The sequence below is a fragment of the Triticum urartu genome, chromosome 7A (genome assembly GCF_056163025.1).
Source record: "Triticum urartu cultivar PI428250 chromosome 7A, HENAU_Tu73, whole genome shotgun sequence".
Lineage (NCBI taxonomy): Eukaryota > Viridiplantae > Streptophyta > Magnoliopsida > Poales > Poaceae > Triticum > Triticum urartu.
In genome coordinates, this window is record NC_141879.1 from 751,163,610 (window position 1) to 751,191,609 (window position 28,000).

The 28,000-nt window shown below is 45.0% G+C and overlaps 1 protein-coding gene, 1 long non-coding RNA gene and 1 pseudogene across 2 annotated transcripts; 2 read left to right on the top strand and 1 right to left on the bottom strand.

Moving 5' to 3' along the window:
* Window positions 1-4,706: 4,706 nt before the first annotated feature.
* On the top strand, window positions 4,707-8,745 carry LOC147962800 (uncharacterized). Its single transcript, XR_015610794.1, has 4 exons — window positions 4,707-5,767; window positions 6,207-7,042; window positions 7,152-7,205; window positions 7,437-8,745. It is a non-coding gene; the product is annotated as an uncharacterized LOC147962800 (long non-coding RNA).
* Window positions 8,746-11,456: 2,711 nt separating this feature from the next.
* On the top strand, window positions 11,457-14,590 carry LOC147962801 (uncharacterized; annotated as a pseudogene).
* Window positions 14,591-26,599: 12,009 nt separating this feature from the next.
* Window positions 26,600-27,989, bottom strand: LOC147962802 (uncharacterized). Its single transcript, XM_087537778.1, has 2 exons — window positions 27,144-27,989; window positions 26,600-27,055 (listed from the first exon to the last, which is right to left on the bottom strand). The coding sequence occupies exons 1-2, from the start codon at window positions 27,987-27,989 to the stop codon at window positions 26,642-26,644; spliced, it is 1,260 nt and encodes a 419-aa protein (XP_087393904.1). The 3' UTR covers window positions 26,600-26,641.
* Window positions 27,990-28,000: the final 11 nt, after the last annotated feature.

The following is a 28,000-nucleotide window of genomic DNA, read 5'->3' on the forward strand; positions in this document are numbered from 1 at the left end:
CCGAAGATAAGCTTAACCTATTCTATTTTTTCTAGTGAAGACTTTGGAAATCTTATGCAGTATAGTTCATTTTCTTCAGCGTTAGAGACGAAGTTCTTCCAGACGATGTTGACAATGTCCTCACTGAGCATTTTGGAAATCGCCAGTGTGGTTTTCCTACCATGAGGAAATTGAGAGTTTAAATGTTCGGACCATTGCTGAAAGAGTGTCAGTTGCCACAAGGTAGAAAATGGTCAGATCGGGCAGGCCTTATTGGCCATTTCAACTTGGACTGCACCCCGGCTATAAATAGCCACCCCCGACCATCATTTGGTCGTTATCTGCTCCGACCCTCCGGAGAACGTCAGAGAACCCTAAGTGAGGAAAACCCATAACACCTAGAGCCAAAGTGATTTAGCAGCACTGAAGAATCTGTTATGTGTGAAACGAAGACTTATTATCTTTGAAGATTGTGATCTTTCAAACGGTTAGTCATTATGTTCTGAGCATCCAAGTGTCAATTGTGGACTGCCGGTGTACGAATTTGTGAAGGTTTCGGAGTCTACATTGACGACTTACCACGAATGATTTGGCAAAGTCTATGTGATTTTAGCTCAAGGAGAATATCATGAAGAGTTTGTCTTTTGAATTGAATCTCAGCCTCTCCAACCATGCGTAGAGTTGCCACATGAAGTGGAACTGGTGAACAGAAAGCCAATAACAGCTTTTAGTCCTCGGCACACCCACGCATAAACTATTCACTAAAGGGCACTTAGTATATCTGTGCCACCATAAGGCAGTGGGGTCCAATGACAAAGCAAATGTTATTGCAATGGAAGTTATCTAAATTCGAATGGAATAAAAGAGGCTACGAGGTAGCATATACATCATAGCCGCCCCCACCTCCTTTTTTTGCATTAAGATTAATTAGGATTTCCTAACTTCTTGTGTATGCGGAATCTTCATTGTCCATCGATGCCATCACTAGCAACTTGCTCCGTAGGTGTCATTGATATGCATGATTGATATTGCAAATTCTTGTCCAATAACAACTCTGCCAGAGAACATACTATGCTCTATAAGTTTCCAATCATAAGAAATTGGAACATCGTTGAAAATATGTGCACATATATTAAAGATGTGGCTACAATATATATAAATTTCTGGGAACCTAAATTTCTCGCAATACACTAAGTGGCAGAACCCCCCGTGTCGCCCCCCGCTCGGGCGACTCGGGGGCTCCCCAACCCTAGCCGCCGCCGGGCCTAGCTCATCTTCCTTCCCTCCTCCCGCCGCCGCCGGAGGACGCCGCCGGCTTGCGCCCAGAGGCCGACGGCGGTGGCGGGGCCTCTTCCTCCCTCCCGCGTCTCAGGGGTGGCGGGGCCCCAACATGCGTGGAGGTGCGACCGATCTAGAAGCGACGGCGTTGGCTTCGACGGCGGCGGCGGTCGGCCCTGCCTCGGTCCACGGGCGGCGGCTGCGGCGGCTGGCCTGGAACGGGCGGCGGCGCGATGCGGTCTTCGGCGCCATGTCATCTGGCTTTAGATCGGCGACGGCGTCGAGGGCCTGGTGGACTGCTTGGCGGCACCCATGGCAGATCTGTTCTGGCCGGTGTAGCCAGTGGTGGTGGTCATCTTCTTTGTTGGCGGTGGCCGGCCAGAAGCTTGGTGATCGGATCTCGAGATCCATCATCTAGTCCCGGCTGCGAGTTGGGAAGACATGGTTGCTGGTGAAAACTGAGTCGATGGCAGGCGATGGCGGCGTTCTACGTCGTTACCTTGATGAAGGCATCGTCGTGTGACTACTGTCGACCCACTCGTGCTGCTCCGGGGGAAACCCTAGGATCTGGTGTTCCAGATCGGACGATGGCGGCACTGTGGTGTCGTTTCTCTCTTGGGAGCGTCGTTTGTGGAGCAGCGCTGGAAGTCAGAGGCAGGAGGTGGAGCGGCTTCGTCTTGCACGGAGCTTCGGTGGAGATGTCAAGTCATGCCTGACCGACAGGTGCTATGCTTTTTCATGCCTGGTCGGCAGGTGTTACGCATGACATATCTTCCAAGGACTTCAAGCTGCGTCGGCTGGTGGTACTTGGCAGCATGGCGTTGAGTTGTATCAGTGGCGACCGCAACGTGCTCAGCTGTTTGCGCACAGGGAGGAGGTGCCGTTGGGCGCCGTGGTGGCGTCGACAATAGCTAGACCGAGCAAGGTTGATGCATCAGTACAGTTTTGAAGATGGAGCGGTGGCAGTTGGCGGCAGCGGCCTCTAAGAGCACGCCGGACCAGTGTGTGCCCCAGACCCGGCAAGTGGCTAGGTTGGGGTCTCAGGTCTTAGATGTTAGGCTTGGCTGCGATGTCTGTTTGGTATTAGGCCCAGGCTATTTGCGCCCTTTCATCAACTGGATAGGTGTAGCGACATTTGTTGCTTAGACGGCGGCTTTAGTCTTACTGTTGTATGACTTTGTATGGTCTTGTGAGAATAACTAATAAACTGGCCGTATGCATCACCCAGATGCAGAGGCCGAGGGGGGGCATTCCCCTTTTCTAAAAAACCTAAATTTTTAAAAAAATACATGGGTAGATATTAAATATGTTGCTGGCTGTCAGCTATTTAACTAGCTGGAACTATAATATTGCCTCCACATACAAGGCATGTAGCAAGCAATCAATTAATATATGCTCTTACGTGGTAAAAAGGTATTAAAAATGATAGCTAGGACCCGTACCTTCGTGAACCCACCAAACAACCCACAAGACTGTGAACACGTCCCAAATCGTCACTGCCACTCCACATTCCACCGCCAAAGTTAACGATTCTCTCCAACCTGAGGGGAAGGAAAATGGAGCGACACTTGAGACAATGCCAAAGATGTGAGAAATGTATGCATGTATATCTGAAAAGTAGGCACCTCTATATGTTTACATTTAATTATCAGTGAAATCGATGACATCAATAGTTTTTACGTAATGGGATGATCTTGACCCAATTAATTAACAATCTGATGATAAATTACCTGAAATCAGTTGAGCTCCACACATGAACACTGTGATTTTTTGATCCTGTAATCAGATACGGAGCATCTGGAAGGGAAACAACAGATGTAATTGGAGACATAGTTTCCAGTGTATGAATGCAGGACTTGTTCTGCAAGTCCCATATCTGATTGAACAAAAACAGTATGCGTTATAAGCATTAGCAATGTTATGTGGGATAAACTACATTATGATTGTGGAGTTCATTGAAAACGGGTATATCTACTTTACCTTGGCAGTACAATCATCAGAACCAGTGATCAAATACTGTCGACCCTCACGTGTGAAAAACTTAAGACAGTTCACACCCTTGGAATGCCCAGGGAGATCATATACTTGGCGACCGGAATCAAGGCTCCATATCTGAACACCAACATGATATATAGGAGTTCGGGTCTATTAGTAAACCACATCTTACGTTAAATCTTAGTTAGAGAAAAGGAGAAAGCCGTGTCAGACCAGACCTCTGCACTTGCTCCATACGCCGCACTCGCAAAACTGTTGGCGTCCTGTGGGTTGAATGCAACTTGATTTGCGACATAGTCAAAATCATGTGCGCACTGCCAGCCCTTGTCCCAGTCCCAAAGCGTTATGCCCCACCCTGATGAAAACACATACGGCTTGCTTGAATCTACTATCACTATAAAAGGAAAAGAGGAGCAGATCCAAATAACCAGAACCGTCTATCTATTAGATCCAAGGGTCTAAAACACCTCTATGTTTAACGCAACAAGCCACGCAATTAAGCCACGCCGCGCCATCGATCGCTAATCCTACCCGCCCCTTCTCAAAAAAAAAAAAAAAACGCTCCCCACCCCACGCCCTGCCCCTCGCTCCTGAAACCGCACAGCCCCGCCGCCCCCATCCCTCCGCGCGCACGACTCCTCGCCGCCTCTCGCTTCCTCGCCGCCCCTCGCTGCCGGGCTTGCAGCTCGCTTGGCCCGCATGGCCCTGCCGCCTCTCCCATGCCCAGCGAGCGGTTGAACTAGACAAGAGGAGAGCTGCGGCAAGCGCCATGGTGCCGATCCGGCCACCCCCACCCTTGCTTACACCGGATCCGTCTCTCTCTAACCCATCTCCTGGTCCGATCCAATGGCGACCGCACTTCATCGACCTCAGGACGTCGCGAGGTCCTAGCGGCGGCGGCAGGCACCACACAGGGAGTGGAAAGATGGGGCAGCCCCGTCCCCTGTCGTAATCAAATCACAACCACAACCGGCGAGGCTTCAGTTAACATTCCCAACTTCTTGGCCAATACAACGATAATCAGGTATCTATGAATCATCAAACTGAAGTTGGCTTCTTCATCCGTATTTCTATTGTATTAGATGCAGATATTTAGACATTTGCTTTAGTTTTTACAAACTGAAGAATGTGGACTGATTTGTTGACGTGGACTGATGCTTTAGATATTTAGGCATTCAATTGTCAAATTTGGTGTTGTCCGATTTCTGTTTGCACATAAATATTCAGTGCATGAGAAGCATGTATTGTGGCATTTCCTTCTGTCAATATTCAGTCTGAACCAATTAGGCGAACAGTTCGTGCTAATTTCTATTCATATGTGGTCTCTATGTATAGAGGCTCCAAGAAAGAAGGATGGGTGTGTAATACGTAGTCTTGTCTTGGTTCATTCTTTTCCACTTAAAAAATATTTTAAGAAATCAATTAGCCTGCTTAGAAGCTGGGGACCCATGAGTGTTACTGTGCAATTCCAGCTTCCAGATTATAATGAGGATCATGGAGCTGTAGATAAAATGCAATGACTTACAATAATGTCTACTGACTTGGCAAGAGGTTTCTTATCAAACTATTCACATCTTATTTATATTTTCCATGCTATTTGAAGGTGAATAATTATCTTTCAGAATTGTGTACATTTGGTAAACTATTGTCGTTCCTACTTTCAGTTTATGTAGAGAAATTATTTTATGACACTACATCATTCAGGGAGAACATACACACAATTGTGACGAAAAAGTACACACACATTTCAAAATCTAACTTTGACCATCAATTTAACAAACCAAATGTGGGTTATACTTAATACAGGTTATTATACCGTTGAGCTCATATTTGAGAAAAAAATAGTACTACCTTCGTGCAAAAATACTTATCGCTCAAATGGATGTATCTAAACATATTTCAGTGCTAGATACATCCGTTCGAGCGACATGAATTTCCGGAGGAGGGAGTAGTATAATTTTCAAGTCACATAAGTTGCGCTTTGAGATAAGATAAAATAAGCAGACTTGATCTCTCCCTACTCCATGTTAAAGAACTCTTATTCAGTTGATTCCCTGCTTAATGCTTGTGTTCCGTACATTCATTTAAGGAGTTGCCTCTTCATAAAAATAAGTGTTCTGTCTTTTGGGTTCTACATATCACATTGGTTTAATCTATGTGGGGCAGAATAAATCTTGTATGTTTTACATGTGGGCTGATACACAGAAGTCATTTTCACATCTTTATTCTGGCAAACTTTACTATTATAACTTGATAGCATGTGAAATTTTGGATAATTGCAGCACCTCACCCCGCTCCACTCCATGCCAGCCCAACAGTCATGTTATTGAACACTGGAGAGAAACCGAGCACCACTTTTCACTTGAATTAGAAACGCCAAAGGTTTGGGATTATGCTCGTGACGGCTACGTCCATCATGTATTATGTCCAAAGCAGATGCCATGTGTTGATATGTAATGGTGGTGCAGTAATGGATGAAGCTCTATTGAACATGAAAGTTAAGATGTAATCTATGGTATGTTTCTGTGCATTTTCTTTTACAAATCTGCTCCTTCTCTTCTTTTAGATTGTTGGAGAGTACAATGACGTTTATTATCAGCTTATAAGTTCATTGTGACTCTGGTTTTGAGATAATGTACTACCGATATAAGTCACTTCTGCTAGAAATCAAATAGAATTAATTATAAGTTTCTACTACTGCATGATACGCTCTGAACGTTACACCAAAGCTTGATAAGTGCACCGAAGAGAAACATTTTCTTGATGAAGTTGTTCCGTTTTTTAACTTCTGTAGGCATAAAGAAAATCTGGACACTTTGGTTTAGCAGTGAAGTTGTCTCATGCCATTGTAATTTATATTAGTGGTTTTGAAAAAACAAAGTTGCATGTGCTGGCTAATTCTGCATGTGTGCATTTTCTTGTAACTTCTATGACTTTCTTTTTTGCTCTTTTAGGAAAACCATAGGATGATTTCAGAATCACCATGGGTTGAAAGAGCAGCTGGCTATCACGCGATGGCCGTTTCCGTGGACGTGACTTGGAGCGTCAGAAGGTTTTCGCTATGTTTGATCTGATTTCCTTTCAAATTGAAATTTGGTTATTTTCTTTATCCGAGTAAGCGATTTTTGTTAGCGAAGTTGGTGACTCAAAATGGAAGAAAACATGTTAGGCAGTGTGATGATTGATTTTTGGTTTTCGTGTTGGGGCGACATGATTGATGTTGGTATCATTGGGCCAGCCTTCGGTTCTTCCAAAAAATGGAGCGATCCTGGTTTAGTATTCCTGTATTTTCTAAGATGTGAAGTCCTGCATATTTTTGAGGTTTTATCCATTAGAACATTGATTGATATCCTTGGGCAAGTGCGTATAATTTTGTTTATTTACAGTGGGATTCAGGTGAGAGCGCGATAAATATACCTTTCCATCTGATTAGTTTCATGCCTCCCTGTCAGAGATTAGAGGCAAAAATCACTGATTGATGATAACATTTGGAGTTGTTGGTTTTTTGCCGGTTTGTCTGCGTTATGATTTTGGGTAGTTTGTTTGCACACTGAAATCTGGTATATGAATAATTGTAATGAAATTATATCAGAGATTCAGAGCTGCCTAATTTATAGCATAGAGCCATTAGATGCCATGTCCTGGAATTTAACTAATGTCCTTGACTTTTGAGTGTGTTTCCAGGTAACAATTGGAAAGAAATTGTCCGTCGACCTTCATTTTAGTTAGGTTTGTTAATAAGTTGAGGGTGTGTAAGGGGTTAGATGAAGTATGCCATATTTCAAAAATGGTAACTATCCCAATTAAAAAGATTTTCACTGTGTTCTTGGAAACTTGCTGAACATACTGAAGAATTTTCCTCTTATCAAGCGTATACTGAAATTGACACTCTATTGTAGCAATCCTGGTGGCTGCAACTTTGCATATATAGTATGCTGAATCCTGGATTCCTGGTATGACAGTCCATATTTACTCTTTCACTTTTGGTGATAAGATACTCTATTTATCGTTCTAGAGCTAATAAACTTGTCATTGTTTGGTGATTAGCTTATGCTTGCCATTTTTTGTCATCACTCATTAGTTAGTTTGTCCTCTTAGGAGAACTTGTGATATGAAGTTCAATACAAAGCAGAGCAAAAGATAGATAGATAACATGAGCTAATATTTGATTGATGTACTATCAGGTGTCAAGATCCATTGGTGATATTTACTTGAAGAAGCCGGAGTACAACATGGACCGAATATTTCGGAAAATTGGCCTTGTTATTGCATTGAAGAGGCTAGCTCTTACCGCTGAACCACAAATTCATGTTCGCAAGCTCAAACCAATTGACCACTTTCTGATATTTGCCTACGATGGTGTTTGAGAGCATCTCAGCAAGGCTGCTGCTGTGCAAATTGTCTTCAAGAACCCGAGAATGGTAGGTTCTAATATATCAGTACCATTTGACCATCCCACCATGGGGGTTTTATTCCACATATGAATGACCTGTTAGACAGATGAAATAACGCCAAGGTTGTGTGAAATAATTTGTGCAAGGTATAGCAAACCGATTAGTCCAGGTTGCCTTGAAAGAGGCCATGAAGACGATAGAGCGGGGTGTGTCGCGCCATTTCCACGACGACATCAACGTCATTTTGTGTACCTCGACAGGCAAGGGGGTCGCCATCAGACCAGGGTCATGGACTCGAGCAGCAACAACACCAGTGCTCCCGTCGACATCTACTCCTACAGCTCCTTCCAATCTGTGCAGCCACGACAGGCTTACCATAACCCTGGTTAGTAGTTTTTCTCTTGCACAGTGCTAATTATAAAATGGTATGGAAAGTTAAAATTCATCTTAAGATGATGATTTTTCTGTGGCAACTTCTCTGAAATGAAGTCCTAACTAGAGATATTATCAACAGAAAAAAAGTGGCCTGGTGACAATATATGTTCTTTATGACCAAGAGGAATGGGTGCAACACCTGTTCTTTTCATGCTCTATTGCTAGAGTGGTTTTTCTTGTTGTTGGATCAGTTTCTGGGACTGAGTGCTGCCCCAGTAGTATTTGATAGTTCCATTCTTGGTGTTATGCTTATTTCCCGGTTGGGTTGGCTTATATTCAGGACTATTTGGTTGGCTTGTAAGAGAGCAACCTTCGAAAAGAAGATGATCAAGTCTCCTTTTAAAATTGTTTTCGCCACCTGTTCTATCTTGGTGTATTGGGCAGGTCTTCGGAAGGGAGATAGTGCGAAGGAGATGATGTAGGGAGCGGAGCTGCTCAAGATCAATGCCGCCAACATACTAAAGCTTCGTCAATGACCGATTGGACGAACTTTTGGATGAAGATGATGCATTGGGATACATCATTCTAGACTCTTTAAAGGTGCATTTGTAGGACAAATTCAGTGATTGACTTGTAAGGATTTAGTTTATGTACTACTTCTCCTTAAAGCTGCATTTGAAGGACGGGAAGGTAGACTTGATTTCTATGAAAATACATGGATAATGCTTGTAGTACATGCATGCAACACACTGTTTTGGCTTGGTTTGCATTTGATTGGCAAATTTGTGTTTTTTTTCAGGGCAAACTTATTGGTTTTATTACCATGGTAACCTTCAGACCTTGATGCAAATGCAACACACTGTTTTGGCTTGGTTTGCATTTGATTGGCACATTTGTGTTTTTTTTCAGGGCAAAGTAATTGGTTTTATTACCATGGTAACCTTTAGACTTTGATGCAAACGACAAGTGCCCCGATTCATTACCCCAATGCAGTTTCTGTATGCGTCACGTTATCCCGTTACTTGAAAATATCTCTCTCGGAGATGGTCCGTTCACTCATCATTGATGACAAATATGTTCACTGAATTTGTACTTTTGAGTTACATTTTTTATTACAACAATGTTCACTATTAGTATATTTTTGTTCATTTTATTGATATATTTTTTTTTTAAATGTATGATGATTTTATTCACACGGTACTATGTGCGTTGCACGTGCACGCTAACTAGTGAACGGCTAGTGAATCAAAGCTGCTTGCACTGAAACTCGTGATCTTTTGCGGTTCTGTTACGAAGTCGCAGTGGTACACATGGACGAAGCCATCAGATGTCCCAGCCAGCACCCACTTCTTCCTTGCAACAAATTTGATGGCCTCTGCAGTGAAACCAATTTATTAGGAATGCATCTCAACGGTTTTATACGTACATGATAGTATCACGATCCAGAAAAATAAGTCTTCTTTACGCTAGAAAAAAGAAGGCTTTGTGAGAAAGGAGTTGGCCAGAAAGAATGCCTATGGGCTCTTTTTTTCGATAAAGGGTGAACTTTATTGATTCAAAGTAATGCATCAAGTGGATACAAACATATTGAGCACACACCCGGCCTCTGCATAGGTAGAATGCACACAGCCAACACCAACACACACACGCTGGCAAATAACAAAGTCATATAAGACCAAAGCAATGCCTAAGCGAGAAAAAAGAAAATACCCCAATGCAACTAAATCCTCGATCGACAAACTACAACTAAGACCATATCCGCACCAACCATCTCATGACATCACAAGGACAACAAGGTTCTTCAACGGCAATGCCTTCAGGAAGGGAGCGACGTTCAAGCGCCGTCATCACCGGATCCAACCACCAAAGGTCAGATTCTAGATTTTCACCCTAAAGAACCATATGAGCATATCCGAGCAATGCCTTCAACAAGGTAACGACGCAAAAAACGACATTGTTAGTTCAATGCCCACAAACATGTCATACATTTTCATTTGCCAACATACTACAAGTTTTTTTTTCTGATGATTACAGCCCACACTTGTCCCAAGTTGGTCAAGCCTTTTTTTTATGACCAGTTAAATTTTGCTAACCCCAGCGTACAGTATATAATCCTAATTGAGAACTACAAATATTGATAGAACACATCAACTTGCCTGCGTCTGATAGTTCCATGTGTGAATGTTACCATTGGAAGAAAAAAGAGCAAAGGAAGATGGCGTGTCGCTCCCCCCCCCTCCCGCTTCCCCTTCCTCGGGCGACGAGAACGAAGAGAGAATAAATCCCCAATCTACTCGCCCTCCCCACCTACCCCGCACCACCCCTAGCTTCCACCTACCCCGCATCAATTCGAGCTCTCCCCACCCCAGCTTCCACCTACCAGCTCTCATGGCAGGGGCGCGTCATCGTGGGTTTCGGATCCGACGGTTTGTGCCGACGATTCGGGTGGCGGAGCCGCGGGCGCTCCCATCTCCGGGGGCGGCTCCCCTCCCCGAGATCGACCCCAACTCACCGGAGGCTCGACGGGAGATGTGACCGGTGCTGCGGGAGCGGTTCCCCAATCGGGAGGCGTGGGGAGACATTCACCTCGACATCCTTCGCTATGCGAACTTCGCCGAGCGCGCGCGTTTCATCGGTGACAACAGCTGCATGGATGTGAACCTCCTCTTCTGGGCGATTCAGGAAGCCAAGTCGCCAGATCCTGTACAGGCGGTGAAGTGGGCGTTCTTCAAGACGGCGAATCCTTCTCGCCTCAACATCAGGCCGCCGTCGGTGGAGTGGATTGCCAGCATTCCGCCGAAATTCCTCCCCCCCCCCCCCGAGGGGTGGAGCTGCCCCGCCGTCGCCAGTAAGGGATTCGACGCCTCGCCTGCCCCAGCACCGCGCCATCGACCCCCCTCCCTGGCCTGGTGAGGGAGGTATGCATGCATTTCGCCTCTCACATACAATTTGTTCACGTTTGTTGGCTCTGCGTTCGCGGAGGATCCAGTGCAAGGTGCTGAAGGATTGTGTGTCGTCTCGGTTAGTTAATTCGGATAAAACTAGGATTTCTCCTGTCATGCGCTTTGAATCATCTGATGTTGCTGCCATTTCTATGGCCTCTGGACCTGCGATTAAATCAAAATTGGATAGAATTAGGGGTTCCCTTGGTGCATTGATTGAATCCACTAATGGTGTTGCCGTTTCTACGGCAGCTAAATCTACGAACAATTTGAATTTAGGCGATAGCCTGCTTAACAGCACGAGGGTGATAGGTCAAAAGTTGTCCTCTATTCCTACTCAGATTGCGATAGGCCCCAGCTTGAAAATTCGTGACCCTGATAGGAAAACGTATTCTCAGGGGACGCGTTTGCGTGGGCAGGGTGACCTAGAGACTATAGAAGAGCACTTTGGCCAACTCTGGCTTAACCCATCCCCTCCCCGCCGCCGCCTACCTCCTCCACAACCATCCCCTTGTGTTCATCCCCCTCCTTCTGGGTTCACTTGTTGGATCCGGAAGGATTTGATATCTCCCTCTCGTTCACGACCGCTGATTGTCATCCTGCGCCGCGTCGTGCTTTTGATCCAATTCCAAGAACCATGAAGGTTTCGAAAGAAGGTTCGGGCCCTGGATCTCTTTTGTTTGTGGTAGTTGTGAAGCAAGGGATTGCGATGGCTGACCGGAGGGGTGCTGGTGCGGGGTCTGGAGCTGGCAGCCCCTCAAAGGCTGCTGCGCAAAGAGTCAACCCGCAAGGAGGGAGGAGGCAGCCATCTGCCCGTACCTTGAAGGAGCCGGTGCCAGCGGCAAAACCTACCAGATCCACAGCCTCTACAACTCCTTCATCCCAGGTGCAGTCTTCTCAATCAGTAGAGGTGGAGATGGAGCAAGTTTTAGATCCTAGATACAAAGACATGATCTGTTTCAACTGTGGGGGTCCAGGGCATTATGTTGGGAATTGTATTAAGCCGAAAACATGCTTTATATGTCTACAAAATCACAACGTGAACAACAGTGCTGCCTGGACTAGGGTTCAACCAACTGCTGCCTTTTTTGGCAGTGGAGCAAGTGGCCTTGGTTTCTACCATGTGGATGTCCCGGTTGCTAATGAATCCAACTGGCTGAACTTTCAAAACTGTGTTGTGGTTAATATTCTCAAAGGTGATGTGGACAAGGAGTTGTTGTTAAGTCTTTTGACAGTTACCTTCAGTAAAACTATACAGTGGCCTTGGTAGATCAGGGGATTGTCCAGTAAGACATTCCTGGTGAGATTTCCACCATGGAAGAAAGTGGAGGATCTCATCGAACTGCTTGGATTCTCTTTGCCTCAAGATGTCTCTGTTACACTTACTGAGTGGAAGGGGGCATGTGAACCTTTTGGAGAGCTTGTTGAGGCTTTGGTTTTGATTGAAGGAATTCCTCCTAAATGGTGCACGTGGAAAGTTTTTGCTCAGATTGCTTCTCTGTTTGGGGTATTGACTGATGTAGACTGGAATGGCATGTTCAGGACCTTTTTTGACAATGTTAGAATTAAAATTGCTTGCAGGGACCCCACAAAAATCCCATTTGAAAGGATCGTTGAGATGAAGAAGAAGTTGTTTTTACTGGGCTTTACTGTGGAGGGCTTTGAACAAGTTGGTGGGGTTGACTCTGTTATTGATATTGAGGATGATGAGGAGTTTGAAGGAGAAGGTGCTGCTGAGGGACAGGAGGATGAGGGTGGAAATGTCCAGAAGGATGGCTTGGAAGACTTACTTGATAGTGAGGGGGCAATTGATGAGTTAGATAAGGCTAATATTACTAGTGAGAGTAAGAATAAACAGAAAGGGCCCCAGGCTAACATGTTCTCCGATTCTGATCATGAAACTTTTATCCTGGAGTGTGTTAATGCTAATAAAGAAGAACATCTGGTAACTGAAAAAAGAACTGACCTTAAGGATTTCTGTCCTTCTGATTTGATGGATTCCACTCCATCCAGGCCACTGGTGAAGATTGTTGAGGGAACCACTAGTTCTTGAGGGAAGCTTGAAAGCATGGAGTATTGTGAGAGTATCCTTAAATCTGTTGACTTTGCTGAGTCTGTTGAAGAGGATTCCAAGGATGATGAACTTGAAACTCTTCCTCCTCAAGCTGTACAGGCAATTCAGAACATTTCTCTGAAAAGATCTCTGCTAGAAACCCTTGATCAGGCTCAGGATCAAAAACCAAAAGCTGAGAAGACCAAGTGGGGGCCCATACTGGTTCAGAAACCTGCTACTAGGGGGCATGGCAACTGGAATATCATGGAGAAAGCTGTTGCTTACAAGAGGAAGCAGAATCTGGAAATTCCAAAAAAAATTAAAGGTAAATCATTCACTAATACTGATCATGACATTCTGTTTGAACAAATGAGTAAAATTGATATATGCATTGGGGAGATGATGTTAATAGACATGAAACCATTGACATGTTGGTTGATGGCGAAAAGGAGAGATGCTTGGCCTTTGCCAATAACAACCCTGAAATTGTCCTTCCAGATAATTTAGAATTAGATCATGATGATTTGTTTGGGACACCTTTGGATGATTACTCACTCAAGGCAGTGGGCACTGCTGATGCCTTGAGGAGAACTCCAAATGTCTTAACTAAGGCTAGGCCTTGTGGCCTGTCTCATCCTTTCAAAGTTGCTTAAAATGATAGGTCTCATTTGGAATATTAGAGGGCTTGGTCAACCTGGTAAAGTTCAGTGCCTTTGTGATACCATTGCTAGAGCTAACCCTGATTTTATTGGGTTTCAAGAAACTAAGAGAGAGGTTATTTCTGAGGGTTTCCTCAAAGCTATAGATAGGAGTGATAGTTTTGACTGGCATTACTTACCTGCTATTAATACTGCTGGTGGGATCCTTTTGGGTCTTAGAAAAAGCTTGTTTGAAACTATTGGTTTTGTTAACCATGAATTCTCAATTACAGCCACAGTTAAAAACAAAGAAGATGGTTTTGCTTGGCACCTGGTGATAGTGTATGACTCTGCTTATCTAGAGTTCAAGGTGGATTTTGTGGCTGAAGTGCACAATATTGTTGAGTCTGCATCATATCCTATTTTGATATGTGGAAACTTCAACCTAGTTAGGAATGAGAGTGAGAAGAGTAGTGGGCTAGTTAATCATCATACCACTTTCATGTTTAATGATTGGACTAATAGGTGGGGGCTTTTGGAGATTTCTATCTTCAATAGGGGTTTTACATGGTCTAACAATCAGGATAATCCTGTTTTTGCTGTGCTGGATAGAGTTTTTACCTCTATGGATTGGGATGCCCACTTCCCAATGTCCTCCCTAACTGCCCTTCCCAGAGTAGGGAGTGACCATGTCCCCTTGCCAGGTCAGCTGTCGACGCCACCATGGCGTCAGACAGCGCCACCGCCCTGCGCAAGGCCATCATGCCACGTCCAGCGTCGAGACCCCGCTGCTCCATGCCGCCGAGAGCCGCCGTCGTCGACGCGAGAGAAGGCAAGCCACACCACCTCACGTCTCTTCCATCTGGCGCCGCCCCACAAACGATGCCCCCAATAGCGAACACGACACCGCAGTGTTGTCATCGTCCGATCCGGTGATCTTAGGATTTCTCCTGGAGCGGAACGAGCAGGTAGACGATAGTTGCTTGACGATGCCTTCATCAAGGTAATGACGTAGATGCCGCCATCGCCCGCCATGACCGGAGTCGGCTCGGTTTTCACCGGCAACTATGTCTCCCCAACTCGCCGCCGGTGCTAATAGTGAAATCCAAGATCCGTCACTACCAGCCTGGCCAACCGCCATGCCCGGGCAAAGAGACCCGGACGTCCTCGTGCCGTGAAGATTACCCAGGGGGATCTCCTCTTGCCGTTGTCAAGACGAGGCGCAGCCGTAGTGGATCTCGATCTAAACCCCTCGGGCCCAGATCAGATCTCATCGCGGCCAAAATCTCATCTGCCAACGGCCATTGGAGATCTCCTGGCCACCGCCAACCCACTGTGCACTGCCGTTGGAGGAGGGAGATGGATGCCGCTGCCCCCACGCGTTACCGCCAGCAGAGGACTGCGGCGGCGCCGCTGCCTCACCACAGGGGCTTCGCCCCGTGCCGTCCTCAGTGACGATGGTGGTAGTGGGAGGCGATGGAGGAGGAGGGCTGAGGGCGGTGTGGACGGGGACTCCCCGGGGGTGGCGCGGCGCCGCCGCCTCGGGGGAGAGAGAATGGGAGGTCGGGGGGAGAGACGTCATAAAAAAGTAACTAAGCGGTCATAGTTGATCCTAATGGAATTATTAGTCGATGGATTGTGAGTTCGTGACATCTCCCATCATAATTCATGGATTATTTTCCATGCTTGAATAAATCAAAATGATTATAATAAAAAGCCTACAATCCCATTAACAGAGCCCTTGGCTATTTCTTGTCTGCATTTCAAACTTGCTCACATATTTCAAACTTTCATCGTCAATTATCACTTTATGTTCTAATTTCTAAATGCTTACATGGAAAACTTGTGTAACTAGTGATGCATATGTACATGGGTGCCACCACCACTGTGATCTCCGCCGCCGGCGAATTTTGCTTCCCTGCCGCCCTCCTCGCCGTTGACGCAGGTACACTTTCCCCAGCCACTCATTCCAGTAGCACTCATGTCCCGCGCCTGGTCCTGAAATGATTTTCTGCCAGTGGATTTTTTGTGAAAAAAATCCAATGTATTCTAGTATTAGAGACATGTGGAATTACACACTCAAACACAAAGATACAATTGAACACAGCACACTGTTTCAATCTAGGTACATAGCTTGAACAATCTGATCAGAAGCAGCTAGTACGATTTCACTTAAGTGTTACTAGTCTGCTAGAGCACATGCTTACAACTTACCCTACAACAGAGTAAAAAAGGCTACAAACCCATTAAAGGAGGCCCTGGTTATTCCCTTTTCTTCCATTGTTGAGCTTTGTCTTCCCCACCACTTGTCTCTTTTTTCCTTCCCCTGGAGACAACTATTTTTTGGTGCAACCAACCAGTAAAGCAGCCAGGGGAGATGCGAAACTCTTTGCGACCTTCTGAATTCACTGATACCAGTAGTGTTTATATAGTTGATTCATGAAGCATGACGTTTTGGAAACACACGAAGTCTGTGGCTTTGTTTCGATTCACCCAACGACATGCTGCTGGGTGCTTGAGTGTTGTCTGACACACGCATTGAAACGCATGCACCGTAAAACTGATGCCACCGTATCTCCCCCATTAGCGAATATTGCTTCTCTGCTGCAGGTACCCTTCCTCCAATCGCTCACTCCAGTAGCAGTCATGTTCAATCTGGGTACGTAGCATGAACAATTTTATTAGATACAATTGTTATTTTTTGCAGTTAAGTATTACTGCTTATGGTTTCATCTGACTGTAAACAGAGTAAAAAGGCTATAATCTCATTAAGGTGCCCCTAGTTATTCCTTTTCTCCGTTGTTGAGCTTCCTGTTGTCGTCCCGATGTTCACCAATAATTTGTTGTTTTCCTGTTTTTATAATGCTCATTATCTTTTTCATCTTACCGTCGAGACAACTCCGTATTCCTAAACCAATCAATCATGAGAAATAGTGGGAGAAACAGTAAAGTATAAGTAGCCAAGGGAGAATAAAAACTATGGACGCCTTTTGGATTTGCTGATACTAGTGCATACTGAAGAGCACGGCGTCACCAGCATGACATCTGAAGCCAACAGGTGAAGCCGAGTATTGGTTTTCGGTGTTGCACTGTGGAATGCTTTACTGGCAGCACTTAGTTATTTAGCTAGCACCCGCAAACTTTCTGTAGATCTGTGCAAAATGGTTTACAAGAAAATCTTCAACACTCATCGCCATTCGTTATCAAGACCATCTAATGGTGGGGAATGATCTACACTTGATATTTGCAGACAACAACGTTGAACAGAGCTAATAAACTAAGTACAGAATGTAACAAAGACTAGGAGATAACTGCATTAGATGGAGTTAATTATCTAGCTGCAAGTTTGAATTATTCAGTTAAGTTTGCACACCTAATTACTAACTACATTGGACGGAGTTGATCCATCCACGTGCAAGCCCGGTCCATGCTAACTAACTAGTTAACCAGCATCTTTTTTGCTTGTACGTAGTATAAAGTTTTAAATAGCGCTCTAAGCTTCTTGGCGGCAGACCTCTTCTATATTCTATAGCGTGCTATTTAAAATGTTTGCTCACTTGTTTGAACAAAAGACCCTTTGCATAGGACCTCTTCTAAACACTATAGTGCGCTCTTTAAAACCTGTGTAGTTAGCGTTGTTCCATGTGATGCTATGCTCTAATTAACGATCATGGATGTTATGCTTTACTGGCAGTGATTAGTTTAATTAGCTTTACTGTCGCGAGACCTGTAATACAGAAAGTTGAGAGAAACTGTAAAAGAAAGTCATAGTGATGTACAAACTATTACACATTGTGTGGATCATAGAGTACCGACCACGAACTCTCACACAAGAACAAAAGCATCATTGGTAATATTTATCTGTTTTGGCCAATATATCAGGAACAGAAAAGCTCACACGAGAAAGCAAACTCGCAAAAACATAATAGTATCAAAGAACAAAAGAAATCAACAATTAAACTGAACTAGACCCATGGTTGTGCCTGTCTGCCTACCTAATAGTACGTAGACTACTACTGCTCTTCTTAAGTTCGGGATGAGCTTGTTCCACGAGGAGAGACCACGCCTTTTTGAAGTATTTGAAGAACTCATTTTCGTGCCATGTGCCTGGTTTGCGATACTTGCGTTTGCGCTCGTCTAGGCACATTTCCACAAACTTCTCCGCAAATATTTCCTCTTGTGGGTGATGATGGACGATTTGAGTTAGCCACGACAGATCGGTTGCCACATTCATAAACTCCTTCTGGAGCGTTGATGAAGGTGCGGGCACGAGGCTGTAAGCCTTTCGGAGCTTCCCATCGGCTTCAACAAGCCAAAGACTATCTTTGTTGTGCCAGTAGATGTATGTATGCACCTCCGCCCAGTTGGTGGGGTCGAGGGAGGAAGCACTGTCACCATCTTCGCAGTCGTTGTCGTTTGAGTTGTCGCGATGTTGCCGTTGTCATGGGAGTCATCGTCGTTGGAGCTTGCAGTGACAAAACAAGTTGCCCTGGACATGACCTCGACATAGAAGGTGCCGCCGTCGATGTCATTATTATCTTCAAAGTACTTGACGGCGACAATCACTTTCGGGTCACTTTCATCATCTGAATGACGGTTCAAAGGAGGAGACAAGGAGATGTAAAAAGGGAGCCACGGATTGATTTCTGAGGCTGATGGCCGTGGTATTGGACCTACAGACGGGCGCACGCACACACACACACACACACACACACACACACACACACACATGTATATAACCTTTGGTATTAGGCAAAGAAGGAAGATGGAAATCCAAGTTTTGATATGGTCGGCTGGTTCATGCATGGACACAATCCATGTTTTCCTTACCTACTGAACTTATGATTGATATCACCTCTTATTTGGTTTGAGTTCTATCTTCCTTCTTTGCTTAATACCTGAGGTAATTCAGAATTTTGGCGGGCAAACACTATTTTCCCATGTGCTCCATCATCTTTTTGCACACATGCCTGACACCACGACCATGGCTCCCCTTCTGCAGCTCCTCGTCTGCTCCTCTAAACTTGTTGTCATTTCAGATGACGAGAGTGACAACAAAGTGATCGTCACCATCAAGAATTCTAAAGATGAGGACGGTCATGGTGGTGCCTCCTATTCCTACGCCATGTCCACGACCACTTCCCTTTGTTGCTACTAGCTAGCTCCGACAATGGAGGTGGCAATGACTACCACGGCAATGGCGATGTCAACAACAACTCCGATGACAACCAAGATAGTGACAACACTTCCTTGGCCCGATCCTCTCGGCGGAGGTGCAGAACATACAACTACTAGCACAACGAGGGAAATCTTTGCCTTGTGGAAGCCGATGGAAAGGTCCGCAAGACTTGCGACCGCGCGCGCACCTTCATCAACACTGCATGAGGAGTTTATGAAGGACAGAAAACCGATCCATCGTGGCGAGATCAAATCATCCACCATCTCCCACAGGAGGAAATATTTGAAGATGTTTTTGGAAATGTGCATGGATGAGCGGAAACACAAGTATCGCAAAATCGAGAACAAGGAAAATGAACTTTTCAAAAGCTGCAAAAAGGTGTGGCCCAACCTCTTGGAACAAGCTGGTGCCGAACATATGAAGAGTAGTAGTAGTCCACGTAGTACTAGGTTGGTGGAATGTTGTTATAGGTTGATCCATTTATTTACTTTTGTAAGGCTCTACTGTACAGTATAATAAAGATGCTTCTGTGCATCGCTCGATGCAGAGGTCGATGGTGTTGGAACTCGCCCAGAGATCGATCACATCAAATCAAGACAGAGATGCACGCACAAAAACTTTTATAGCCAAGGACCCGTATTGTGCCCTTCTTTCTGTCTCTTTATTGTTTTCTGTTTGGGCAATGATACGTGCCGGCGGACCGGCCCAAATTTCGGCCGGTCAGCCCACGCACATTAGATCAAGCCGTCCTGTGTCGTTAGATTTCTTTGTCTCCCCGTCCTGAACCTCTGATCTGAACACACGCAAAAAAAACCCGCACAGCTCGCCGGTCCAACACGCCGCCCGCTCTTGCCGGCCACCAGCGCCCGCCGGCGCTTGTCCTCGACTAGCCGCGCCGCTCGCACTCGCCAGACACCATGCTCCATTTTGGATTTAGAACGTAAATCAAATCACCGGAGTGTAGCTCCTACGTGCAAAGCTAACTTGCAAGCAAGCCGGCAAGCAGCTTAATTGATCTACAGTACTACATGCACGATGAGCTAGCTTCAACTGTATTCGAGTCAATTTGTTGGAAACTCTAGGCGGAAGCTCTCGTAAACAGACCTGGGTGACAAAATCGCTCGACGGTTGCAGCTTTTTTGCATGCCGGTCGTAGCTTCTGGGCTCGTCGATGGTAGCTTTTTTGTCGCCGGTTGCAGCTTTTGTGCTCGACGGTTGTAGCTTTTTTCGTCACCGATCGCAGCTTCCATGGTCGCTGGTCACAATTTTTTTCATGCCGGGTTGTAGCTATGAATTGCACGGTTGCAGCTTCGCCATCGCCGGCCGAAGCATCATTGTAGCATTGGTCTTTGCCAGTTCCAGCACCTGCCAATGCCGGTTGCAGCTTCCGTGGAAACGCGAGCCTCTATGAAGCTTTTTTTTCCATTGCCGGTCATCGGTTGAAGCTTTATTATATACGGTTGAAGCTTTTTCTATCAATGGTTGTAATTTTTTCTGTTGCACACTGTCTGGTTGAAGCTTTTTTCATCTAGGGCTAAAGCTTTTCTGTCAATGGTTGCAACTTTTTCCATTGCATAGTACCTGATTGAAGCTTTTTCATATACGGTTGCAGCACTGGCCGCCCCCCAGCTTCCGCCACATCCGGTTGAAGCTTTTTGGTAGACGGTTTTAGGTTTCTTAGGTGCCGGTTACAGCTTTGCCATTGCATAGAGCTGGTTGTAGCACACACGCAGCAAAAAAAGAAGCAACACTAATTCCAACAAAAATTGTCACCGGTTCTAGCAAAAGATCTGTCCGGTTGTAGCATCGGCGGGGGGAGCACTATGAGGTGCTTGGGGAAGGAGATGCTTGCAGCGTTGGGAGAGGGGGTGCTCACAGAAGTAGCAGGAAGTTGTGCCGTCGGCACTGACGAGCTTACTAAGTGTAACAACAGAGGAGAGAAGCGACAAGGCAAGAGGAAGACGAAAGAAGAGAAAAAAAATTACGCAAAAGATATAAGAAAAGGGACATCTCGCTTGAAGGCCCATCAAACTCGTGTGGCCCAGTCCGCTTCCCCGTACACAAGCGAGCGAGCGAGGGGCAACCGGCCGAGCGCTCGGTCGGTCGTCCGGAGAACAACTAGTTAACGAGTGCTCCTCCAGCAGCGCGGACCAAGTGGCTTCCGCCCGAGAGCCATGAGTTCAAGATCAATGTTGATGGTGGATCCTCAAAGATAGGTGACCGGGCCGCCTCAGCGGCTATCTGTAGGGACAAGGGGGGCAACTACATTGGTGCCTCGGCGATCATTTACGAAGGTCATCTCGATCCGACAATCCTTGAAGCACAGGCATGTAGCGAAGCTCTCTCGCTTGCAGCCTATCTGCAGCTCCAGTCTGTTTGTGTTGCCACACTGCTTGGAGGTAGTAACAAATTTACGGGAGGAGGTTCCATGCAGATATTACCCTATCTTACAGGACATAAAACATCATAGGGGGTTGTTTAGTGACATTAGTTTTATTCATGAGAATAGAAAGCACAATGGAGAGGCCCATGCATTGGCTAAGGCAGCCGCTTCTCTTAGTCCTGGGCGCCATGTGTGGCTTAGTATTATGTCCGATATCATCTGTATCCCATTATGTTTGAACGCTCAATAAAGGATGCGGATTGCTCAAAAAAAAGTTAACGAGTGCTCCTTCGGGAGCCTCGCAATGATCAGCGTCACTTGACGCGTTCTCAACCATTCGCCACATGTCACGCTCTGGACGCTTCCTCGGATTTTGTTTTTGTTTTTATTTTTCCGCTCTCGTTTTCTGCTTTTTAAATGGGTTTTTTCGACATTTTAGTTTCCCCCTGTCTTCCTTAGCTTTCAGAACAAAAAAAAATTAAAAACAATTGCGTGAAAAAACGCGTTTTTTCCCTTTCGCGAGAGTCACGGTTTTTCTTCCGCGAGAGGCATGGTTGTACTTTAGCGAGAGTCACGGTCGTGCCTTTCGGAAACGAAAAAACCGAGTTTTCACTTTTTTTCTTTCTTGAGAGTCACGGTTTTGCTTCCGCGAGAGGCACGGTTGTGCTTTCGCGAGAGTCACGGCCGTGCCTCTCGGAAAAGGAAAAACAAAATGCATTTTCTATTTTTTTCGCGAGAGTCACGGTTTTGCTTCCGCGAGAGGCACGGTTGTGCTTTCACGAGAGTCACGGCCGTGCCTCTCAGAAAGGAAAAAAATGCGTTTTCTAATTTATTTTCTTTTGCGAGAGTCACGGTTTTGCTTCCGCGAGAGGCACGGTTGTGCTTTCGCGATAGTCACGGCCGTGCCTCTCGGAAACGAAAAAAAACGTGTTTTCTATTTTTTTCCTTCCACGAGAGTCACGGTTTTGCTTCCATGAAAGGCACGGTTGTAATTTCACGAGAGGCACGGGCATGCCTCTATCGGAAAGGGGAAAAACCCGTGCTCCCGGTTAGGTTTTTTCGTGAAAATAAAAAGTTCGTCAAAACCTATCAACATGGGATCTAGTTTTGAAGATCTCGACGTGAGGAATCCAACGATGAAACCGGTTCGAGATCTGGACGCACGGTTTAAGAGATAAAACCTTCATATGATACACAAATACGTGGTCTCATTTTGATTTCATATGATACACAAATGAAAGAATTTTTTGGCCTTCAAAAAAGAGGAAGATGCATACATGCATAAAGTATTAGAACCATATGAATTGAGATTGAAAATAAACAGGCATGTGAAATTGTGAACATAAACACACTCAATTTGGTATACGCTAGCTATTTTGTGATGAAATGTTGAAGCAGTTTAATCTTGCGGGCTTGCCAAGCAGATGCGTCCAGATCTAGAAGTAGTCTCTCCTACTGTATTAGATCTAGAAGTACTCTCTCCGTACCGTATCTGTATACAGTTAATGGAAAAAGTTAGAAATATTGTAAACATGCTTTGAGAACGCAATATATATGCTGAAATCTATGAAGAAATATAACGTCGGTCAAATTTGGACGTGGCAGCGAGCCAGCAACCCAGACTAGGCACACAAGAGGTACTTACATGCAGGGCTGATCAGCAGGTCCAGCGCGGCGCGTCTACCCTGGGCTGCGATCCTTGTTCGTACAATCTCAGCCTGAAGGGCTATTTCAGCTTCATGAGCGCTGTTGTTGTTGCTGGCGGCCGCTGCACATGAGACGTGTAAGTCAATATTGCACGTTGTGCAACGATAGTACGATGCCCGCCCCACGCCTTTGTTGCACGCGGCACAGCAGCCATCGGCGACGACCAGTGTGAGGTCGTGCGCCGGGTACGTGTGCTGCGCGCTGCGCACAACCTGGGGCAGCCGCCTGCAGGTCGGGTGCATGTCAAACCCGCATGGTGGGCAGCGGTAGAGGAAGGATCCGCTGCATCTTGCGCGCCGCCGCCGGTGCTTCACCTGTTGCCGGCCTCCTTCCAGTTCCCTTCGCCGAGGTCGAGCACGCCAAGTTCCCATGCCTTTTCCAGCTGTGCTGATGACGAGTTGTTCCCCAACTGAAGGAACAGATCAAGGCCATGGGATCCAGCCGGTGAGAGTCCCTTGACCGCATCACCTTGCTGAACACATGGTGGGGGACGGCATGGACGAGCTGCTCGTCGGCATCCATCCCGTGCACCCAGCCCCCGCCGACGATGGCCGCCCATCACCCTCGACGGGGCGCGCCTCCAGCATCCTGAGAATCAGCGCCCACCTCCCTGGGAGAGCTCCTCCTACCTCCAGAGGAGGCGCATGAGCCGAGCCCAGCCATCACGCGCCCGTGGCCAACAACAACCTCCAGGTCGCATCAGCGTTCGGTGGCATGGGCATGCTCTCCACTGATTGATTTTTGTATGGAAGATTTTTCTGAGTGGGGGCCATGCAACGCCCATGGGTGCTGTGTAGGAGTACATGTTCAAGACAATCAACAGCTTCTTTGATGACTTCCTCACCTAATGGAGAGATACAATTTTGGGACAGTGAATAGATGTCTAATAGGTTTGTTGGCTACTTCTGAATGTTCCTAATCTGTAAAACCATTCAAATTTTATTATGATTTTGCTTGAACAGGGGCACCGCCGCATGAGGAATGACACTTTGTGGCTAGCATTGGCGACGACCACCACTGGACACGAGGGATCAACATGCTGACTGAACGAGCTCGTCCTCGGAGTTAACTTCCACTACTTTCACTGATTTGGACTCACTTCTCTTCAGTCCAAATATTTGGACTCTCAGTTAACTTCCTGCTTTTCAGAAGTTTAATTTAGTTCCACCATTTGAAATTCTTCAGCAACAGTTGGTCGTCGGCCGTGAGGCAGTTAGAGAACATGGTGACTGTAGCATAAGCTACACAGCCGGTTTTTGCTCCGATCACCTGCCTTGCTACTTCTGCGTGATTATGATCTGATTTGTATGCAACTCTGACATGTGAAAATAATGAAGCTGCCAGCTGGTTCTTTGCATGTTCCAGAGAGCTTTTGTGTTCGTTTAATTTTGATAGAAATTTGGTTCTCAGTTCTTGGATGCATAGCTCATCTACTGTAGCAGTTATCTTTTGTTAACTGCAACAGTTAACTTCATTGTTACTGTAGTGGGTTCCTATTATAAATTGAGAAAAAAAATAACTGATGCAGTTAGCTGTGAGATGCAGTTCTCTTTGGAAATTGATGGTCCCGTTAGCTTTAGGAAAAACCAGAAAGTTTAATTTGCATTTTACAAAACAATTCATCTTTTATGGTCCAGTTAGCTTTAGAAAAAACTGAGGGACGTTCTGCAGTTTGTTTTTCTTTTGATGAGAAAATGTAGTAGTTAGATGAGCACTCCCGCCATGGTTGTAGGAGGAGAGAAATGTAGCAGTTAGGAGTTTATTTGTCTTTGTTGCTTCGGGCCACAAGAGAATAACTGTGAAAAATTGTTGTAGCAGTTAACATGTAAAAATGTCACAGTCAATGTGTGAGAGAAAAAAGTTACTGTGTTACAGAAAAAGGAAAAATATTTGTTGAACCAGAAGTTAACTATTCAATTTACGAGCAGTTTTTTTTTTGCAGGGGTAATTTAGCAGCAAAATTAGCATCGTTTTCCTTCAGTCCACCTTTCGTGTGCGTTCAGTCATGTATTGCCGTCTCTATTTGGCATGATTTGCAGCGAGTTTCTTTGGTGTCTATTTTTATTCCAGTGCCTTGTTCTTTCTGGCAAGACAGTGCTTGTGTTAATGCTTATGGTAGATTAGCATGTATTATGATTAAGAACTACAATTGATCAGCATATTGAGTAAGCAAGATGGTCGGCAATCAAACTGAGTGCTAGCATTAAGCTTGAATCCTGGTCGTTCCTTCTCCCCTTCTCTATTTTGCTATAGTCTGAATATTCTGAATTTTGAATACTTGCAGGTACCGAAAATTCATGCCATTTTTTCTTTCGTTGCAACAGAGAGTGTGACATGTTTTCTTTACACTTATAATACTTAGTAAATTTGCGCCAAATTTATAACACATTGAACGTTATATTTGCGCATACAGTCCCCGCTAAATTTATGTCAATTGTTTCAACTGCATAAACCCACGGGCATCTATACTATTTTTTATATTATATAAATGGAGGTATAATCTTATTGGTCCTCCCATTTCGTATGTCCATGGCATTTTTCATATTGAGCTAGGCTATTCTACCGATCATCTGTCCTGGGCAACTTGGCCTCTGCCCCGTTGGTCCGTGTAGCGTTCCACCAATAGAAAAAACAATGCCCTGCCAACCTATCCGTGCGACCCGGCCCAACAAATCAAACCCGCCATCCTGTCTAGGATATGAGGCAAAAATCGTTGACCTCTAACTCGCAACCTGCACTATTTTTTGTGTAGATCGTGTTAGCCCGCAAAAAAGGTATTAAATTTGATGGTTGTTTGTATCCTTCACGGACTGATACTAAATTATTACGATGTAAATCTGGATAATACAAACACAAGGCGCAAGCATTAGATTGTGCAGATGTGGCCGGGATCTCAAACGCGACCGTTCGCTGGTCTTTCCATGCGGGCGGTGCAATTTTGTATTGGTTCCAAGCTCAGGTGGAACGTTCGCTGTGTAGTGAACATCATGACCGACAATGATAATAAAGAAAAGAAGTGGCAACAAGGATGGAGGCACTAGGGGTGATAATTTGTTTCTCCCGTTGCAACGCACGGGCACTTTTGCTAGTAATAATAAAGCACGGATTGACTTTGTCGGGTTCACCGTCATAATATGCTTCTTCCCGTGATTTTACATTTTCAATTTGAATTTAAAACATATTCGAGGTGGTACTAAACAGTACAATGCGAGGAGAAAAACCAAAACCACGTTTAAATTTTTTTTCGGGCCTGGGCCACAGGCCACGTGAGGCCTAGAACCACGGAAAATCGAAATCACAACCAACCGCCCCGTCCCTTGATGCTGAAACGAAGATTCGTTCTCCAAATAAATTAATAGTCCCACCTTGCTTATCTATATCTGATCACACTAATTCATATACGTCCGTGAGTTGCCTGAAAACAAGCCGCCTCGAAATCTACAAGCAGAGGGATCCTCAACGAAATTAAACACGAAGGAGCAAATAATCAAGATTTAGAGAGGCCCAAGGAGAGGAGGAAACGAAGGAATGATTGAAATCAAGATTCGGGGCCGCACCACTCGCCGGCACGGCTGCTCGGCTCATAGCACATGGAAATAGATCAATATGGTCTTACGAACACACTAAAATTCTCAATTATATCTCAGTTTTGCATAAAGAAGCCTACATAGTAAATAGTACATGGACCATAGCACATACCTTGAGATGTTCAAAAAGACTATCTTTCTGGCCTACATTTTTGCATTGCCATGAAGGCATCAATTATGTCATCTTCATTCACCTCGGAGAAAGCATCCCTCTCAATGTATGTGACTAGGCAATCATCCAAAAGACTATCACCCATCTTATTTCTCAACTTGTTCTTGACAAAACTCATGGCAGAGAACGCTCTCTCAACATTTGTTGTTGCCACCGGGAGAATCAATACCAATTTTAAAAGCAAGTACACCAAATGATGAACTATATGTCTCCCCGTTTCAACAAGCTTAACCGAGAGATCAACAAGATTTCCAAGGCCTTGAAAGTTCTCATCATTTCTCATGTCATCAATATAGTTATCAAGTTGTAGTTCAAGGTGTATCAAGTCGGCACTTAAAAAGTCTTTGGGATAAAACTCAGCAAGTCTTTGTACCTTGTGTGCATCAAAAGAAATAAATGAGTTAAAGAGATTCTGTACCAATTTTGAAAGCAATACAAATTTTAGAAGCAAGTTTGCATACCTTTTGTGCATCAAAAGCAGAAAATGAGTTGGCGGGATTCAAAGCAGACATACAAGATAGCAGCTCCATATTGATCTCATCAAACCGATTTTCAAGCTCTTGACTAATTTGATCAATGACTCCAAGAAAAACTTCTCTTCGAAAGTGATCATCATTTGTTTGGGGTCGAGCAAACCGTGTTGATCTTCCATAAGGCACATAATTATCTTCCATTATAGGAACTTGAATGCCATGCTTGTTACAAAATAGTGTGACCTTTTGCAGAAATGCATCCCACCCATTAGCCCTAAGCTCTTGTATTCTACTTTTTGCAGTTCTAACAAGTGCCATTGCAGTAAGAATATCTTGGTCTATTCTTTGCAAACAATCAGACAAATCACTTGTGTATCCAAGAATGACAAGCATCAAGTGTGCATTGAAAATAAAGTCAAATGACTCAAACACTCCAACAATAGTATGAATTTTGGGCCAATCACTTCTTTGTGAAGCATCTTGTCCAAGAGTTATGAGCACATCACGGATTGTGGGATACATAGCAATAATGTTAAGAACAGTTTTGTAATGAGAGCCCCACCGAGTATCACCAGGCCTAGGTAACCTCATCTCTTGATTCAAACCACTCCCAGTTTGTAACTCACCACATTCAAGTAGTTTCATGATATTATGAAGTCTAGCATCTCGAAGCATGTCATGACGCTTACAAGACACTCCAATAACATTCAATAATAAAGACACTCGGTCAAAAAACCGCACACAATCATCATTTCCCTTGGCAACAGCAACAAGAACTAGCTGGAGTTGATGTGCAAAACAATGAATATAATATGCAGAAGGTGACTCTTTCATGATCAATGTTT